This window comes from Kwoniella newhampshirensis, chromosome 4, assembly GCF_039105145.1.
Source record: "Kwoniella newhampshirensis strain CBS 13917 chromosome 4, whole genome shotgun sequence".
NCBI classification, from domain to species: Eukaryota; Fungi; Basidiomycota; class Tremellomycetes; order Tremellales; family Cryptococcaceae; genus Kwoniella; species Kwoniella newhampshirensis.
The window spans coordinates 1,652,337-1,671,571 of NC_089958.1; the positions used below are offsets into that span (position 1 = coordinate 1,652,337).

Here is a 19,235-nt window from a genome sequence, read left to right on the forward strand (position 1 = left end):
TGCGGCAGGCGCAATCTATCGTGACATCTATGCATGCAATTCAACATCCATCCTCCACTCTCATATATGCCCCTCTCTCGTCCGCATTCGATTGAAATTCGATTCGCTATATTCTTCTTGTATGGTCCATTCTCGTGCTCGTCAAAGCAGAATAATTAGGTGAAGATCAGATATGATTAAACCGTTTTGACGTGACGTGACGTTTCGTGGTCGTTCTCGGCCTTCTGGTCGTTTGGGTGATCGTGGCGTAGTTGTTTATCCTGCTGAAGATGGTTTTTTTCTTTGTTTTCTGTCTGGAAACGATTCGGAATGCGTAAAGTATGCTTTAAGTCGTGGAAATCATTCGTTCCTTTTACATCCGCAATGTCTCCTCACCCCTTCCTCCCGTTCTCCTGCACCATACGTATTGCTGTCTCATCGATAATCACCTGTTTGGAATACAGGAGGTCGCTATGTCTCGTATCATCAGCAACAGTTCGCATCAACCGATCCCAGCTAGCTCACATTTTGTTGGTAGTACACTGCCCCATTGCCGCCAGGGCCCGACTGACCCATGATACCTAAACCACCAATGTTTGGCTGAGGTTCAAACGTAACAGGTGATTGAGATAGAGCCGACCCAAGGCGCAACGTTGCTTGATGCGCGTAAGGTAGGTCGATACTTGGCGAAGCGAACTAGTTGGGAGATCGGTGTCAATATATACCTTCCGAAGGTTTACAGTGACATCATAGGGCATAAGACTTAAGACGCTGAACTTACGGGGTTGAAGGGGTCCGAGCCGGGCGACATCATCGAACTGCCTGGACTCATCCTCCCCTGATGCCTAGCAACAGGTGTTCTGGGACTTTTGCCGATGTTCGGACTGCCCGCACCTGGTCCGCCACGCCTCTGGCTCAAAGGCATGTTTTGCGGAATCATCAACGGCGACAGTGGACCTCCTCCGACCGACATGCCCGGTCCAGCCGTGTAACCTGCGTTTATCGGCGAGCCATTAACAGGTTGATGATAAGGGTAGAACTGTTGTCCAAAGGATTGCTGATGCTGCTGCTGAAGATGGTTCTGTGGGCTCCAGTTCGCCTGCTGTTGCGGTCGCCCGAACGGTGAGTTATTGCCAATATATCCTGCAGGAACTGGCAAACCGACAGCTTCGAGTAACATCCTATAGGGAGGTGTGTTCGAAGCCTTGATATTCGGCAGAACATGTCTAACGGTCTCAATAATTTTCTGCTTCTGATCTTGAGCGATCGTATTGACCGCAAGGATCTTGCCGATGACTTGGCTCCCGTTGTTTGTATCGCTCAGAATTTCGGTGAGAGTCTGATCGTTAGTCGAAGTGAAAATAGATTGGACGATGTGGGCGCTGGCTGCGGGCTCGGTAGTCTGCGTAATGACTGGACGGAAGAGGAGCCAAGTCAGCTTGTTTGCTTTGCCTGCATCAAAATACACACTACTTACTCCTCAACACCGTAAGGGAGGCAAGCTTGTGAGTACATAGGTGTGCAATGTGAGGGATAAATCGATTCGCGAGCATGTTGTATCGTCCGGGTAGGTTGGAGGAGTCGACTAGCCAAGTCAATAACAAAGCTCCGTTGGGATTAGTAGCCAGCGGAATAGAGTTGAGGATGACACTAGCGGCAATTCGTTTCTATAAAGGAGGAGATACCAATCAGATGACTGTATTAGACAACTGAGATTAAGCTACTCACTTTCTGGTATTGACTGGTCGTCGAGCTCTCCAAACACGTTCGCATACACCTTGCTCCAAATCTATTTTGCGCGATATCCCACATCCTGTCAATCATGGCATCAAATACGTAATCATTATATGGCGCTCCGAACCTCAGCGTCCCTGCGCAGACGTAGTTGCCCAGAGAGTCGCACATCAGAGGAGGAGCGAAAGGTCGGAGATGTGACACGACAACTTTGCGTTCTTCATCCGTGATACTGCACTCGATGATTTTCTGGGCAGCCCAAGTGCCGTTCTTGTGGACTCCGATAGTTGCAAGATGAGGAGCGATGCGTTCCAACATCGACATACGCAAGGCAGGGGACGTCCTCTCGAACAGCTTCTGTATGACAGTATTGCCAATGTAATCACTTGCAAGCTGTAATGGCCTCTTCGATCAGCAGAGAGAAAGATAAATCGTGCAGTGTTCACTCACCTCAGCACAGTCCTCCATCAATTCTACGGTAATTGCATCTATTTCTTCTTGTCCACATTGCCCGAAATCAAGCTGCCTTCTCAATTCTTTTAGGCGCGTGGAGTCAAATCTTCTCGTAGATCGACTTCCAATGACCGGTATGGACGTGAAGTAGGTAGTCGGAGGACGTAGCTCTACGAGCGACGCGTCAGTTGTGACAATATGATGAAATGGCTCATCCACAATGACTCACCCGCTGCAGCCCTGATGTCACCGTCTTCGTCTGACCCTGTACTGAAGACCTGCATTATCATTTGCTGCTCGGAGACAACGCCGTCGTTGCCGAGTCCCTTCTCAAGTACTTGTTCGTGGACGCCCTGTTTGACCAGATCTAAGACAAGAGGACTCCTGTAGTTTTCCAGGCCACCACCTCCCACGGAGAGTTGCTGCTCGGTCGACACCGCTGCTGCACCTTTGACGACGTCGAGAGCATCACCAAGTTTACCGGGCACAAAGTCGTCTTCTTCCTCTTCGCCGGCAGCGAGCGACCGAGTGGGAACGCGAGCGAATCCGATGCGAATGGCACCTATGTCGCTTCCAAGAATGTCACGACCGTTGAGAGAGTTGCGAGCGGAGACAGCAGAGTCGAGTCTTTCGAAATTGACAAAACCGCAGCACTACGGTGACAACCAGATCAGCTCTTGACAAAGGTCATGAAAGGATACCCCTCACCTTATTCATCAGGACTCTCGCCGACTCCACCGGTCCAAAGGGGGAGAAAATCTGCAATAACGTGGAGGGCGAGGTCGTTCCTGGGATGCTGCCGATCCAAAGAGCTCGGGTTGGCAAAGAGCTTTGGTCAGTCGCTTGATCGAGAGTGGTAACTGCCGCCAAGGTAGATGGAGGAGGAACAGTCACAGCTGGAGGCCCGTTGGATCCACTTGTGAACACCAAGTTAGGAGGAGCTGGAGCCACACTGCTTAGCGAAGGACCATTGGGGGCTGAATCTATCTTGCCGAAACCGATACGGACTGGGGCCGTTTCAGACAAAGTGGCAACCTGTCCACCTAGTCGATTGAGGACATCGTCTCGAGCCCGAATGGCGTCGGCCTTGTCCATGAAATTGACGAAGGCACAGGTCTGCAAAAGTGATCAGTGTGACTCCGGAAACGCATGTAACGGGGTCACTCACCTTCTCCGGCAGCATCCTCACACTTTCGATAGCACCGTAAGGCGCGAAGACGTTCAGAAGCGCATCGCTAGTCGCATTCACATCCAAATTACCAATCCACAAGCTCCTTGTTGGCACTTGTGGAGTTGAACTTCCTTTCTCTACATCTGGCGTGCCGGTACGCGAGGTATGACTGGAAATGGACAGCCTGGGTCCTCTGCTCGAATCTCTCGATGCCCTTCCCATTCCCAAGTCTCTCTCCGATCTGGAATGAGGATGGTAGCCGTACGATGTAGCAAGGCCACGGGCTTGAGCATGAGCGTTGATGAGATCGAGCTGAACGGGTGATTGGGGAATGGAGGAAAGATACGTAGAGCTGCGATTCGCCCTTCGATTCGGATTATCTAAGGCGCCGATGGTAGTCGCTCTAGGTCGATGAGCGTCTTTGTTGAACAAGCCAGACGGTGCGTATAGATTGGCCAGCTGAGCATTCGAAATATACCCATTGGTCTCGTACATTCCTAAATTTTCGATGGCTCGAGCCAGAGCTTCCTCCTCCTGTCTGAGATCGTTTGAGTCTCGCCCGTAAGCATTGGCACTCGTGGTGACGGAAGGACGGAACGGTCGATCGAAGTTTGACACTGTACTCGCTCGAAGTCGGCTGGCTGGTCCAGAATTGGCGATTGCCCGTTGATGCTGATTGCGAAGCTCGGACATGGAAGCAGGCGGTAAATCGTTGCCTTCCTCCAAGCCAAGGTAACCCAAAGTGGAGAAGTTGAGATCGTCCGTTGCGAGAGAGGCAGCCGACTCAGACGGCGATGTGATAGGGTTGAGTTCCTCCTCCACCGGAATGACAGGCTGACCAAGAGGCGATCTTGCAGGTGTAGTCGTGGTTGGTGTAAGACCGGGGTTGGACAACCAAGCGTTGCTAAAAGGTCCATGACCGAATGCATCCCCTAAACCCGCCCCGGGAAGAGTGAGAGAGCCCGAACGGAAGCGATTACCAGCACCCGAGCTTTCGAGATTAGCCGCGGAGGAGGCAGCGTGACGAAGAGCCGGTCGAGCGGAGGATGCTGGAGGGTACGCAGGAGAAAGCGCTGAGGTGCGTTCGTAAGAAGCAGAGGAAGAGGCAGAAGAGGTTGCGACGGAAGGGACAGGCTCATCAGGAATGGAGTAGCGGTGTGACGCTTCGTGCAGGTTAGAAGGCATGGTACTATGAAAGACGTGAGTATGGCGATGTGAGCGGCATGCAGAAACAACTTACCCTGCCCGTGCTCTCCGGTAACCTGAAGCTACTCCATTGCCGGCAACAGGGATATCACCATCTATGGTATCGTCTGGTGGATCTACCACAGGCTTGAAAGTTGGAATTCCAGTCTCGTCCCCAATGATCTCGCGAGCCCTGCAGGACACCAAATATCAGCTGTAGATCTAGGGTATCTTTGACCTAGAAGATGACTGAAACAGAAGTAACCAACGAAGAGCTCAACTTACCTTCTAGCATAGGCAGCACTCGGTGCTGGGGGCGGTGTCCTTCCTTCTCTACTCCCAAGACTTGCAATCTTGTCAGGAGACAAGCTTGATCGTTGATTGGGGATAGTTGGTGACATGGTATAGTTTAAAGCTGGCGGATGGTGCCTCCTGTACCAGAGAGGATTGACAGGCGACGGTATGCTAAGCTGTGAAGACGAGTCCAAAGCAGTACAGCGCAATTGTGTTATTATAAGCTGTGAGTAGCGGCAGTGTGAGCTGAGAGACTGATTGAACGATGTTGAAGCCAAACCGACGTAATGAGCAGTGGAGTGGAGGGTGGAGGAGAAGGGGCCCGTTGATGGAACGGTTATGTCACTCACAGCTGCACTCCTTGAGATAGTCTCCTGTATCCTACTTCCAGTAGTGATAAGTATCCGACAGATGAGTCCGTCCACCAGCAGTATGCGCAGAGTGGAGTTTTATGCTAAAAAGTGAAGAATGGCAATGTGGGACCGTACGTAAAAATTGACCTTGTAAACCAAACGTACGAGCAGGTCGGGAGCGGACAGTGAGAGAAGGATTATAGTAAACTAAGAAGCGAACGAGTACAAAAGGAGCAGATCACGGACCACTCGGCATTGACTCTCTGCTATTTTCGATGACTCTTTGAACGGTGGTCGACGAAAGTTGTGAATGAATGTGCACTGCCTCCTGAATGACGATGACGCCGACGTTTGACTTTCCGAAGTGCGCTTTTGACTTTGTCGCTTTTCGTTTGAGCGGAGGGTAATCAGTGACGAGAATGTCCGCGGTGTTGCTGTCTATGAAAGAGGATACTCTGCACTTTTGTCGGAATCAGTAGGTCAAGAGGAAGAGAGAGGTCAACGTTGTCTGATGTGGATACGAAAACGGCCTTTCACTGCCTTTTCTCATTTCTCTCAGTCTCTCTCTCTCCTTCAACCAATCGTCCACGTCTCGCAACCTTCCCCGCAGTTCCCTTTCCATTTTACCCCGCGTCATCATATGCTTACATAATCTGTATGATGTCGGACAAGTCATCGAGAAGTCATCAAACCACGCAAGGACACTCCTCATGCATCATCGGCTTCTGATCATCTACGCTGCGGTGTCTTATCTTCACGGACGACTACTCCACCTTCTTCTTCCCCTTCCTGTCTCTGTCCGCCTCTCCCAATGACACCCACAGAGCACAGAAAGTCAAAAAGGTAAGACTCGTGCTGATCGCCGCAATGTAATATGGCCATGCACCTGTGATGAACCTGGGATATTGGTCGTGTCGTAAAGGCACTACTGACGCTGTGGATGACGATCGGATGTAGCTCCATCTACTCATATATCACAGGAATGATCAGCTTCAGTGCTCAAATACTCATGCTTCCACATTAGACTCACCCAGGTCGCCAGAATTCCACCACAAACTTGAACACTCCATGTCTGTCTGGTGCATCGAACCTGGCTTTGTAGGTTGTACCGACCTCATTTGTGGAGTTCGTGTCTTCAACCAGCGCAGTGCGGATGTGAGGGTCGAGCATGGTGAAGTCAAGCTGAAGATCTGACAGCTGGATAGGCGCCCAGGAAGAAGTACCGTTATCTGTTGTGATATGTTGGGCGAGAGTAAGCTCATAGGTCTGTACCACGGACGTGTATCAGCTCGAATTCTTCGTTTGTGCCACTCTGCAATTTTGACTCACAATGTCGTCTTTCTTCGTATACATCTCTCTGGGTTCGGTCTCTCCCGCTCGGGAATGGGTCGAGGAGACAATCTTCACCACTCCAGTTTCTTGGAAGACCCACTTCGTGAAGTCGGTCACAAAGTCGGCGTTACCAGTCTCAACACTGCAACGACCTTCCAGTCAACTACTGAGGCATGTCGGTAATAGGCTCCCCTTGAGCTGACTCACCTCTTTCCATCCAGGGTTTTCACGGTAGTGCCCCAGTACTTGTCGCTTAGAAGCTCTCCACTTCCAACGAAACCAGCTCTTGCATTGTCCCTCGTTTGGAAAGCACTGACCAACGCGGCTTTCTCCCCACTGATCACAGGTTCTCTACTTCCCTTTCCTCCCACGACCTTCTCCACTTCTGCTTCGTCGCCTGTCAACACTTTCTCCCCTCCCACGTATGCAGTCTTGGAAGCATGGAGCACCTCGAATAGATAAGGATTGAGGCCTGCAGTGTGCACTGTTCCTTTAGGATAAACTATGGGTCCTCCTGACAGCGTTATTGGAGACAAGACAGCAGGATTGGGGACCAGGGAGGATGTGGGCGGGAGTAAGACTGTTGAGGGAGACGAAGAGGAGACGTAGGAGAACGAATCCAGCAAGGTGTACTTTGGATCAACAAACTCGATGTCGTATTCTCTGAAATGTTCACGCTGAGTATCTGAAAGATTAGGAGATAGGAGATAAAGGGTGTTCAAACCCTCAAACTGAGCGTGGATGATAGCTTTGGGGTTCAGCGAGGGGGAGAAGGCTAAGCGTAGACGATCTTGATCAGCCCCTTGACCAATGCGACGTATATTCGCGTTCAGGACAGAGACAAGATAGCGGCTCTGACCGTTGCATGTCACTCACATTTCGTTGTCGGGGCAAACATGATCAAATGGTCATATTGAGGTTCACCGAACTTGGATAATTCGGTGTCCTTGTCTTTTGGTAGCTTGAAGGTGAGTTCAAAGCCTCGTTCTGAGAGAGTAACAAAGCCACAGTCAGTCACTTCGAGTCTTCACCATGTCGCTCCGATCGGAAGAGCTCGCATTAGCCGCTCACCTTTCAATGATCCCCAGAACTTCGAGTAATCATCTTTCGAGACCGCTTCTTCCAGAACAACCAACACCCTGTCTCCAGTCGCTGAACGTCCCGATACCAAGCCGAGCAGAGCAAGGAGAGGAGTCGCCAGAAGGGAAGTCGGACGCATCTTTGACTCGTGTTCGCTGCCGCCCTTTTTCCGTTTGTGCTGCTCTTGGGATTTCAGAGCTGAGCTGAATCGATGATATCTGAGTTATCTGAGTTGAGCTCGTCGCGACGTGGAGGACTTGGGCTGCGGGGCATTCTGATGAAAGACCACGAACAGCCACGTGGAAAGTGCCACATCGGAAACGATGCCCACAATCCCCGATGAAGCTGTTCTGTTGACCTCCACCTTGACTGTTCATTGCCGCTCACCGATTTTTTCAGAGCATGAACAAGTTCTGTTGATACAAGTCAAAGTCATCTCTCTCGTCTAGCGACTATCAGACCATCAAAGCCACAAACCAGTGACCTCACGCATCTTCATCGCTCATATCTGCCTCATATCGCCTCGGATCGAACACAAACTCCCAATAGCTCAAAATAATCACCCAAACCTTCCCCATCATGTCCACTGCAACCTCTCCAACAATCATCCTATTCGCTCGAGGGACACTCGCTCTTCTCGATCTCTGGCCTGCACTCACCATCGCCGTGAGCGAACAATGGGGTGGTCCCGACTCCTCCGCCAAGAAAACATGGCTGGCATCCACCTTGATTGACGAGTTTGAATCACGAGCTACTTATATTCCTATCCCACCTTCTTCACCAGCCGGTACATCCCCTTCCGTCGATCCTACAACTGCCAACGACCCGCCATTAGACCACGACGACATCGCCGATTTGCTACATCAGATCATGTCTGACGAGTTCGACGCTAATCTCGAAGACGGTTCGATCGATTCTGTCGCTTCTGATCTGATCAGATTATGGAGGGATCTTCTCGCGTCGCCGAATGAGACTGACCCCGAAACACTGGTTAGGGCGTTGGAAGGCAAGGCAGACGAAGTGAAAAAGACGGGAGTGAAGGCTTCCAGTGGAGGAGATGCAGATACGGATGGGGAAGATGCGGATAGCGGCGATGAGGAGGACGAGGACGAAGGGATGGAGGTGGACGGAGCGCCGAGACTGGTGCCGCCGCAAGAGAAGGAGAGAGACGAACCTGTGGTGGATGAGGACGGCTTCACGCTCGTTCAGAAGGGTAAGAGACGGTAGACCGTCGAACTCTTCGGACCGCATCGCCCTTTTCCATTGCACTGTATAGTAACTCGTCGTAGCCCATCCCGTGTGCGGCCTGGATCGTTTACCATGCATTAACGGATAGCTAGCAGAGTCTTGTCTTGGAGATCGCTGTCCAGGGTTGCTCCGACCCTATTGAGAGTAAATATTCGCATGTTAAGTGTGTGCTCAAGACACAGAAGAAGGGCCGACTGGCACGATCAACCATTGGAACACAACTTGAGAGGAGTTGAACAAACTTCGTAACACCACACGAAAAGTCACGGTTCCATGATTGTCTACAGCTGAACAATGGAATATCTATTGATTGGTGTAGCACGGTCTCCCTCAATTTCTTTCGTCTTCGCTGTCTCAAACCCTGTCTTGATTCCTGCAGTTTATTCCAAACTTCTACTTGTGTTACAACCCTGCGCACACAGCTATTAGTCTATTGAAACGGTTCATTTTGCTTCATTTCACAATCTCTTATCTATTTCATATTTGAGTCGTAACTATCGGTCGCATTTTTAGCGCTGATTTTTCAAGCTACATTTCCGACCTGATATTTCATACGATATTTTAGTGCTACTTTTCAGGTTGTAATTTCAGCACTGAAACCTCGGTTTGTTCCACGAATCTTCTTCAAATCTTTGTACTTTTAAGCAGCCCTTCTGGGCAGCTTTATGACAATCCCCCCAAAGATCAAAATATCTGCATACCTTACCAAAATACTCTCCCTCTACAAAAGTATCAGTTCTCGTCATACCTCTTGCTAGGAAGACACCTATCAGTGATACCAGAGTAGTCCTCATAGCTCGCCCGTGATCCTTCCTAGTTACACACCACTCGCCCTTGACCTTACACAAGTCTACGGATTACCTTTCTAATCCAAGTCAATCTCCCGTGTAGTCCCAGTGAGTGGACTTGTCAGCACTGTTTCGACATCTGGCGCTGTAGGTCTTATTACCTCCTCCCAGCCTTACCTTGTCCAGTGAATGCACACCAATCTCAGACCTGGGACATGTACTGCCAAAAGGGTTTTCCATTGCCCTCTGCATTGGATGTCGATGATTGCTGTTGATTTCAAGTCCCCTCAGATTATCTTCTGTGAGTGTATCCTTGTCACAGAAGGTCTGCAAGACATTCATGTCATACCTCTTTCTTGGTCTGAGCCCAGATTTGCTGTGGCTTTGCTGATGATCATTCACATCTGCAAAACTGGTGCTTGCGTTTCCCTGAGATGGAGTTTGAGTTTGATGGGACTCGTTGATCAGCTGTGAGGGCCATACTGTTGCTTGACCAATGGTCTGGGGATAATGGGGAGTAGGCATCAATGCCTGAGACTGAGCAGCAGACAGAGAGGACACATGCATGTTCTCTGAAATGCTGTTGTAGCTAGAGTGTGCCTGCTGTGGGTAATTCACAGTTGGAACAGTCATCTGCTGCAGTGCTCCAACAACTTGAGAAGGAAATGGATATGTGACCATGTGAGGTGTTGACTGGGAGAGGGCCTGATTTTCAGATGTATGTCCACCGGTCCAGCTGTTCACAGAACCAGCATGAGGGTGCTGGGAAATCACCTCATGACTGAGGAATGTGCCATTGGTAGCTGTTCCAGGATGCACATAGTGATCTCCAGTCATGTGGAATTGATCCCATGACAGATCTGAGATGTTGCCACTTGAGGAGGCAACAAGATTCTGAGATCCATTTGAGTCTGGAGTTGCAGGTGCATGGGAGTAAAGTGAACCACTGACCATGGCTGGAACGTCAGCTGGCCATATATTCTGAGCAGATTGAGTGATGTCAGAATGCGGTGTTGAAAAGGCTGGCTGTTGATACTCCATGCCCTGAATATCATGCAGCTGATAGGGTTTAAAGACAGACATCTGAGGTGGGATGTTCTGAGAGGATGTTGGATCTTGGATATGCCTCAACCCATCTGCAGTAGTCCATTCAGGGGATGATAGACTTGGATACTGGTGAGAGCCATAAGGTCTTGTTGGGACATACAATTGGTTTGAGGTAGGGTACATACTGTCACTTGAGTCTGCTGCAGAGGATGTGTGGCCTGAGTCATATGTGTAAGGGATAAAGGGAGAGGGCAGACTATCTGACATTGTGCTTGATGTTTGGGTGGTCCTGGGCAAATGTTTGCCGTTATAAGTATCTGCTACACAATCAGAGAGTGGAATTTGAGATATATGTAAGGTGAAGTAGGATCAACACTGCTCAAGGTGTGTTATGCCTTCTGAGCATAAAAGGTTTGTCTTGGTGAAACAATACAAATTGTGTGATCCTGTGGGACAGACTCTCGTCTCAAAAGGGAACAATCTTGACTACCTGCTACTTGTTATATTGAGGCAGTGAAAGTATCGTCTGAAAGGATTTGCCAGCTCCAGTACAGTACCTCCTATGATCTGAAGCTTTGCATTTCCCAAGGGTTTGCATCATCTTGCAAGCCTTACCAAATGGCCGTGTCAGCGTTGGTTTGATTCGACGAAAATTACAGCTACCGGTGCTGATACCATCGTAAGTCGCCTGCAGGATCCTAGTGGAGATCTGCACGTCTGACGTTCACAGCCTTTGTTTACCCGACAGTCCGAGATGCTGCATCCTGAAGCGCACGAGTATACCATGTCGCATCAGATTCCTGGCGGAGGAACATCTTTTCATCGAGACCTGGCACACCGTAGTCTATGTGTCGAGTGGAATACTGCTGTCCCTCATCCATCTTTGTTGTAGATGTCATTGTACTTGCCCAGCGCTTTCTCTGCCAATTTGCCTTGCCCGTCGAACCGCCTAGGGTCCAAGGCCTTCTTCAGTGCTTCATCACCGTCCGCCTCTGCACCCAACACCATATCCGCCAGCAGACCCGCCGACCCAGCTGCATGAGTCACCCAAACTCCTACTCCAACATACAATCCTTCATCCAACCTGCCGACCAAGGGTAACCCGTCTGGGGTGACCGAGAAGAGTCCGTTGAACTTGTGTCCTCCTTCAAATGATCTTGCCTTCACATCGGGCAACAGGCCGTACCCGTCTGCTAAGACTTGGTCAAAGCTTGGCTCCCATTGTCCGTAAGCTGTCGCGCCGATTTGGTCTGGTGTGACATGTACCGGTGCATGGTTGTAAGAACCGAGTCCGTCAGAGGAACCGTGATCTCTGGCATAGACGTGGTGAGCAGGCCACCGTATGAACGGTGTCTTGGCTTGCGAGGCATGTTCGATGGAGTACGAGTAAGGATGGGCGACAGATACGACGGTAGACGAGAAAGAAGGAAGCAATTGAGATGTCCAGATACCAGTACACATGACCACGATTGCGGTTTCGATTGGACCAAGTGATGTCTCCAGACAGTATGTGGTGGTAGCAGTCCGCGTGATGGATGTGACATCTGCGTCGAGGAGCTTAGCACCTTTCGCCGCTGCGCTGGCTTGTTGATTGTGTGATATAGCCTTAGCGTTGGCCGTCCCGTCCGAAGCGAAGAACAATCCAGCCGTACCGTCTTCTTTTTCTTCCAAGCTATCAGATCTCACAAAACCAGGTGCCAAATCAAGCACTTCTTGTTTTCGAAGCAACCTAGCCTGCAGTCCCGCTTTCTTCGCACCCTCACATCTTGCTTGTAGACCAGTACCGACTTCCAGTCCACCGACTTGATCGAAACCACCTTCTATCCCCAAGTAATGCTTGACGGACCTTTTTGCCAACTCGGTCAGGACGGGCAGCTCGTTGTATTGTCCTACGAAGCCAGGCGCGTGACCGGTCGATCCTGGCAAACCATGCACATCGCGATCGATGAGGATGATGCGACGAGAAGAGCCGGCAGCAGATAGTCGAGCGCATAGAATAGATGCGAGACACGATCCGGCGATGCCAGAGCCGACTATCACGATACGGTCCTGAGGAGAGACGGGTAAGTCAACAGTCATCGTGTACCGCGGTCCTGCTTGTAGTCAGTGTTCTGCTGATCACAACGATGAGGGGTGGCTTTCAAGAGTACCATTCTTGGCACTATGAATGATCCAGGCAGGACATGTCATGACTCGAGTCGGGTTAGAAATGACACAAGCCTTGCCGGCACGGAACATGTTCAATGTATTGAGGACTTCAGGATATACCGAGAAATCCAGACGCTTGGCAACCCATGCAAATCTCGCTTGTGATCAGATAACGAGTCAACGGAGAGCCGTCGGGCGATCGTCGGGCGGCTATGACAGATGCTTCCGCGATAAAGCACGCATACGGCTTGAAATGGGGCCGACAAGCGACTAATTGGCTACGGCGGCTTTGATCTTGGTCCGAAAGACCTTGCGAGACACCAATGGTGTTCTAGAGCGGTGCACGCGAAAGTATATCCCAGAGCTTATCATTGCAGTCCTTTCTCTGAAACTTTCATGCATCTCGGGTGGGGGCTTAGCCTCCTACGCACTCAGCCCAACTGTCCAGTTGTAAGGCTGAAACTTCTCTCCCAACTGCCGTGCTCTCTCCTTATTCATAGCCAGGTCCATCTTCCTTGGTCTTCGCCATTTGCGAGGTTCCAGGCCAAGAACATTACCGATGACTTCTTGAGCAAAGTATCTGCGGTGCTCCTGTCAGCTAGGCAATGGTCGTCGCGTCGAGCGCTCCTGAACTCACCTAGGGAATTCTCCCTCTTGGCCCGCAGCCCCCACGTCCCCTTCACCTTCCTCGCCTCCATTTGCATTGTTTCCACTTCCACTCTCATTCACGCCCTCGATGACGTGTCCGTAACCCTTTTCTCCCTTGTAATCCCACTGCACCATGAAATAAGGTAGATTGGCGACCATCATCCTCCTGAATCCACCTGGTCTAGTGGAGAAGTCGATCAACTTCTTATGTTGCGTCCATTCACCTTCTGAGGCAAGAATTGACTCTCGGAAATACGCTGGAAGATCAGGGTATACAGAATGTGGAACTGGGATCGCTTCGATATACGTGTGTTTCTGGTGTTTGAACGAAAGGACCGTCTCGAAGAAGATTACGCCTTGACCCTTTTCGTGATGCATTCGCATGAGACACTTCATGAAATTCTTGGGTCAAGAACAAGTCAGCGATCTGCCCTCGAAAGAAAGCTGCATTCCAAAGTGTTCTGATTATACATCGAAGAGGGTCTGCGGACTTACCCGCACTTCATCCCAGTCATCATCCTCCATCTCCAACATACTAAGATGGTGCTGTATGGGTACGATTAGACAGTGTCCTGGTACCAGCTCCTCGAACATTGTACAGGACAAATACGTCCTGGTACCAAGTGCGACAATCGCGGTCAGAGGATTACGGTCATCCTGGTAGCAGAAGGGGCAGGAGTCAAGAGCTTTCTTCGTTCTAGCGTAGTCTGTCATGCGCGGGGATGTGAGTACGTGCTGCTTATCTTCCCGCCAGAATGACTCAAACTGACCATTGATAGCAAACGCTCGTTTCAAAGCGTCAGTCTTCATCTTCCTTCGAGCGAGCTTCTCTGCATTGTCATCCATGTAATCCAGATCGTCCTATACAAGGAAAAGGAGTATTAGTCCCCGGGAAGGATTTGAAGCTACTGCTCAGAGTGCTCACGTCAAACTTCGCGTCCCCAGCAATAGCGGTGGCCATTTCGGCATCGATATTCTTTTGGTCCTTCGATCCAGCGCTAAATCTTTCTTGTCTTACAAGCTCTCCCAAAGTCTGTGTGTCGTCGTCCGCATTGTAGCGAAGAAGGTTGCCCTCTTTGTCACGTGTTTCGAACTGAAACTCACAGGTCAACCAGGTATCCACCAACAACGCTCGAAGATTCAATGCACCTACCTTCTCTGGCTTCTTTCTCTTGTTTCCCGGCATGACTTCCTCGTCCGCTTCGCCACCAGTTCCCACATCGTACAATCTCCCCCTGCCGTCCAATGTAGGCAGCACTTGGACCTCCACCCTGTTGCCCTTCCCATCAGTCCTCCCCATTTGTCCCTGGAGACCTTCTCCATTGCCTTCCCACATGCCTGCCGACCCATCACCACTTCTGGCCTTCTCTGCTCGAGACCGCTCGGCCTCATAATCCTCTTCTAAGCTTGCGGCCTGAGGATCGTCCATGAGCTTCGCTCGGATTACTCTTGCTTGGAACTTATTGAGTTGTTCAAGAGACATAGGTGGTTGGGACGAGGTCGGATCTGGGTTTTGATTTCCTTCAGAAGCGGTGAAAGGGTAGCCTGATCCTGACCGTGTCAATGTGGTCGGTGTGAACACGCTCGGTATAGGAGTCGACATCTTTGGTGGCATCACGCCGCTCGACTTGTTCGCCGACACGGGCGTTCCGCTCTCTCTTTGACGAAGTTCGTCTACTCTTCCACCGGCACCGCTTGGAGTCTGCATATCCCTCTCATCGCCAGGACGTCGGAAACCGGCACGCGAATTAGGTCGACTCCCGCCACCTAATAAGTCGCCGCCGGTTGCAGGATTGGCGAACATGAAGCGCCTGCTGCCGCCCGTGTCAGGAGTGCGCATACCGGAAGATGCCGCTCCTGGTGTGCTAAATCCGTCCGAACCACCTCCGCCGTGACGCTGCTTGCGTCGGGCCTCCCGCTCATCGAGGATGCGACGCTCTTCGAGAGCTTCATTGAAGTCGTCAAGACTACCGTAACGTTCCAACGCGACGTCTTCCACCTCACGGCCCCTGAGCGTATGATCAGCTCTCAAGGGATAAATCATGCAGGGCATATCATAACTTACTGCTCTCCGGCTTGTTCATATAGTCGCTTCAGCTTCATCATCCGCCATTGGTGACCAGGACCACCAGGCACGACCTTTTTTTCTGAAATCACTGTCAGCCGGAGCATGACTAGCAAGGCCAACTGTTGCCCACCTTTGGTCTCATAGTCATCGATAGATTTGCCCTGCAATAGTTGGTGATTTAATTCAAAACGCTTGTCAACCACAAGCTGTAATTTTTCCAAGATGTCAGTGGTTTGGCTCGCCGACTACCTTTCATGTGAACACTTGCCTTGGATGGATCAGGTTTACCCTCGTTCGGGTCTTTCCTTTTCCTTTCAGTACCCATAGAAGAGAAGAAATCCATTCCTCCTCCTAGGTTTCGGTTGGATACTTGTTCGTCACCATAGCCTTCGGTCATTCCAGCTGTAGAATCTGCGGATTGCGGGATATCCCTAGTAGGCACGGGTACGGTAGACGACGGTGCCTCGGCGGGGTCAAGCATCCATGAATCTCGCTCTTGAGCTTGTGATCCCGCTGCACTTTTGGTTGGTAAGGCAGTACTGGCATGGGATGGGTTGGAAGTGAGAGGGAGCGCGTCGGATGTAGGAATCTTTGACGCAGCATCCTAAGTAACCCATAATCACACTCCGTACTCATTTGGGTCGCCTCAACCGTGGACCTGGGACAAGAAACAGCCAAACTCACGGTGCCATCGACAGTCTTCTCCACCCACATGTCCTCATCACCAAAGTCGTCCCCGCGTTTCATCTTGTCCTTCTTTGAACGCTTTCTCTCCTTCCTCTCCTCTTCGGTCTCTTCTCTGCCTTTGTCTCGCCGATGTTTGCGATCCTTGTCTCCATCGTCATGTTTGGAAGAGCGGTGATGAGATGAAGGAGGATGTTTGGACGAAGAAGGCGAGCGATCCGTCTTGTCCTTGTCTCTGTGACGACGGGATGACGAGCCTGCAAGAGTCTGGTGTGAGGATTCGCCCATGATTTTTGGTCCAATTCGTGCTGGCAAACGAAACACTACGGCGGAAGTCGTCCCCTTGTCAAGGATCAGTATTAGACAGACACAAGAGGTGACTGATGGGAAGTGTGTCATGGTTGAGCGTCGAAATGATACGAGTTACGTAACATTCCGACACGAGTCTTGTCCGTGCCGCCCATTTACCGTTTTCGCCCGTTTTGGTGCACGCGCCCCGCCCGTTGTATGACCTTTTGCTAAACCAACAATCTTCACCCTGTCTCGCTCCCCCCTCGCTGTTCACAGATCGACTCTTCCCTCTGCTTGTCTTCCCAAATCGCCCTGCCTCAAGCTATACCAAACAAAAAGCACACAAAAGCACTGCCTATTCGATTACCATGGAGTCCCGCAACCTCGATCACAGACGAAACAATTTCAAGGGGAAGACTCAGTTCTCAGCTCAAGAGGTATGTCAAAACTCCTTACTCCGTCTGTGTGTGTGAATCGTTTGGCCACCCAGCCGATGTCATGTATCAATGCCCTGAGTCGCACAGATGTCTCTTCCCCAGTGACGTCGGTACATTCCTGCTGACAGATTTCATGCCACAGCTTCGACGACGAAGAGAAGAACAACAGGTTGAGATTCGTAAACAAAAGGTATGTATTTCGTCATTGGCTCACCATCGCGTTGGGATATCGCTCTGCCCCTTCGAAATTCTCGCTAATTTCCGTGTTGATATCGCAGCGAGAGGAGTCTATCGCCAAGAGACGAAACCTCCAACCTGCCATCAATGATGAAGGGATCGAATCTGACGAGGACGTCGCCGTCGACTCAGCATCTCTAGCGGACAGTCTCCCCATCATGCTCCAGGCAGTGTACAGCGAAGATCAGGAGGCTCAGCTGGATGCCACAATGAAATTCAGGAAGTGAGTGACTCACACAAGCTGCAGTGGCCATCTTAATTTTCAAATGTCGTTGCTGACCGTGATATCCAGACTCTTGTCCAAGGAGAAAAACCCCCCGATTGACAGGGTCATCGCTTGTGGTGTCGTCCCCCGCTTTGTCGAGTTCCTCTCGTCCAACAATACCATGATTCAGGTGAGCTGAATTGATCTGCCAATCAAGTCGTAGTGTCTGACACCGTCACATTTCAGTTCGAGGCTGCTTGGGCATTGACCAGTGAGTTCTGCTCAGCTGTAACTCACCAGCTTGGCTGACACAGTATACAGACATTGCTTCTGGTACTTCCGAGCACACCCAAGTGGTCATTGGCGCAGGTGCCGTTCCTCACTTCATTCGCCTTCTGTCGTCAAGCGTCCTTGACGTCCGAGAGCAAGCGTGGGTGATCGCTTGCATTCTGTACCATCATGCGATCGACTGATCATACCTCTAGTGTATGGGCGCTTGGAAACATTGCCGGAGACTCCCCTAAATGTCGAGACCACGTCCTCCATCAGGGAGCTCTGCAGCCCCTTCTTATGCTCCTTAACGAAAATCACAAACTCTCGATGTTGAGAAACGCTACCTGGACTTTGAGCAACTTCTGTAGAGGAAAGTCACCTCAACCCGAATGGGAACTCGTGAGTGCTCTGTGCATAACAGCAATGTGACCGATTGTGGATTGACTTCAGTAATGACTGTCTTTCCAGATCGCTCCAGCCCTTACCGTCCTCACGAAGCTCATCTACTCTCTCGATGATGAGGTCTTGATCGATGCATGTTGGGCTATCTCCTACCTTTCCGACGGAACAAACGACAAAATTCAAGCTGTCATTGAGAGCGGTGTCTGCAGGCGATTGGTCGATCTTCTCATGTGAGTTCCCACTGTCGATTGACCGCGGAGGAATGATAACTGAGCCTTACCAATCCAGGCATCCTTCCACTGCTGTCCAAACCCCTGCTCTTCGATCAGTCGGCAACATTGTGACTGGTGACGACCTTCAGACCCAGGTGGTCATTTCCTCTGGCGCGCTCCCGGCTCTGCTCAGCTTGCTCTCTTCACCTAAAGAAGGTATTCGAAAGGAAGCGTGCTGGACCATCTCGAACATTACTGCTGGCAGCCCTATGCAAATTCAAGCGATCATTGATGCGTGAGTCCGACATCATCTAGTATTATCAATAAGGGGTTGACACGTAAAGTAGTAACATCGTTCCCCCTCTTATCAACATTTTGGCCAACGCCGACTTCAAGACGAAAAAGGAGGCTTGTTGGGCGATCTCTAACGCTACCTCTGGTGGTCTGCAAGAACCCAACCAAATTCGATACCTTGTCTCTCAAGGCTGCATCAAGCCCATGTGTGACCTTCTCACCTCCATGGACAACAAGATCATTCAGGTGGCCTTAGACGGTCTTGAGAATATCCTCAAGGTCGGAGAGGTCGACAAAGATGCTGCTGGTCCTGGTGGTGTGAACAGATACGCTCAATTCATTGAAGAAGCGGGTGGTATGGTTGCTATTCACAACCTGCAACATCACGAGAACTTGGAGATCTACAAGAAGTGCTTCTACATCATGGACAGTGAGTGGCGACGTGAATTGGCTTGAAAAGGGTAGCCTGACCACTCGTCATCGCACAGAATTTTTCCCCGATGACGACGAGGAGGAGGCCGATGCCGCGGCGCCCGCTGTTGACGCCTCCGGCCAGTATGCCTTCCAGTCCGATGGTGAGTGATATACACTGCCGAGCAACTCATGTTCACATACTCACGTCCTTTCTTGCCAGTCGCTGCGCCTCAAGGTGGATTCAACTTTGGCCAGTAA

General features: G+C 50.7%; 6 protein-coding genes across 6 annotated transcripts; 2 read left to right on the forward strand and 4 right to left on the reverse strand.

The window, feature by feature from the left end:
- Positions 1-414: 414 nt before the first annotated feature.
- IAR55_002566 (uncharacterized protein) lies at positions 415-4,923 on the reverse strand (the record flags this gene model as incomplete). The annotated part of the gene is made up of 11 exons (XM_066945679.1): positions 415-450; positions 505-675; positions 761-1,392; positions 1,457-1,646; positions 1,708-2,106; positions 2,164-2,336; positions 2,396-2,819; positions 2,875-3,282; positions 3,335-4,526; positions 4,578-4,715; positions 4,808-4,923. The coding sequence occupies 11 exons, from the start codon at positions 4,921-4,923 to the stop codon at positions 415-417; spliced, it is 3,879 nt and encodes a 1,292-aa protein (XP_066804368.1).
- Positions 4,924-5,933: 1,010 nt separating this feature from the next.
- IAR55_002567 (uncharacterized protein) lies at positions 5,934-7,720 on the reverse strand (the record flags this gene model as incomplete). Its single annotated transcript, XM_066945680.1, has 6 exons — positions 5,934-6,132; positions 6,200-6,435; positions 6,499-6,643; positions 6,709-7,276; positions 7,378-7,488; positions 7,573-7,720. The coding sequence occupies 6 exons, from the start codon at positions 7,718-7,720 to the stop codon at positions 5,934-5,936; spliced, it is 1,407 nt and encodes a 468-aa protein (XP_066804369.1).
- A 440-nt stretch (positions 7,721-8,160) lies between these two features.
- IAR55_002568 (uncharacterized protein) lies at positions 8,161-8,808 on the forward strand (the record flags this gene model as incomplete). The annotated part of the gene is made up of 1 exon (XM_066945681.1): positions 8,161-8,808. The coding sequence occupies one exon, from the start codon at positions 8,161-8,163 to the stop codon at positions 8,806-8,808; it is 648 nt and encodes a 215-aa protein (XP_066804370.1).
- Positions 8,809-11,537: 2,729 nt separating this feature from the next.
- On the reverse strand, positions 11,538-12,743 carry IAR55_002569 (uncharacterized protein; the record flags this gene model as incomplete). The annotated part of the gene is made up of 1 exon (XM_066945682.1): positions 11,538-12,743. The coding sequence occupies one exon, from the start codon at positions 12,741-12,743 to the stop codon at positions 11,538-11,540; it is 1,206 nt and encodes a 401-aa protein (XP_066804371.1).
- Positions 12,744-13,235: 492 nt separating this feature from the next.
- IAR55_002570 (uncharacterized protein) lies at positions 13,236-16,500 on the reverse strand (the record flags this gene model as incomplete). The annotated part of the gene is made up of 10 exons (XM_066945683.1): positions 13,236-13,392; positions 13,450-13,862; positions 13,956-14,167; positions 14,231-14,321; positions 14,386-14,553; positions 14,614-15,469; positions 15,526-15,607; positions 15,659-15,734; positions 15,797-16,132; positions 16,213-16,500. 10 exons carry the CDS (start codon positions 16,498-16,500, stop codon positions 13,236-13,238), a joined length of 2,679 nt encoding a protein of 892 aa, XP_066804372.1.
- Positions 16,501-16,871: 371 nt separating this feature from the next.
- IAR55_002571 (uncharacterized protein) lies at positions 16,872-19,235 on the forward strand (the record flags this gene model as incomplete). Its single annotated transcript, XM_066945684.1, has 12 exons — positions 16,872-16,940; positions 17,083-17,130; positions 17,219-17,400; positions 17,470-17,572; positions 17,629-17,653; positions 17,704-17,812; positions 17,868-18,054; positions 18,124-18,287; positions 18,346-18,564; positions 18,617-18,993; positions 19,052-19,138; positions 19,198-19,235. The coding sequence occupies 12 exons, from the start codon at positions 16,872-16,874 to the stop codon at positions 19,233-19,235; spliced, it is 1,608 nt and encodes a 535-aa protein (XP_066804373.1).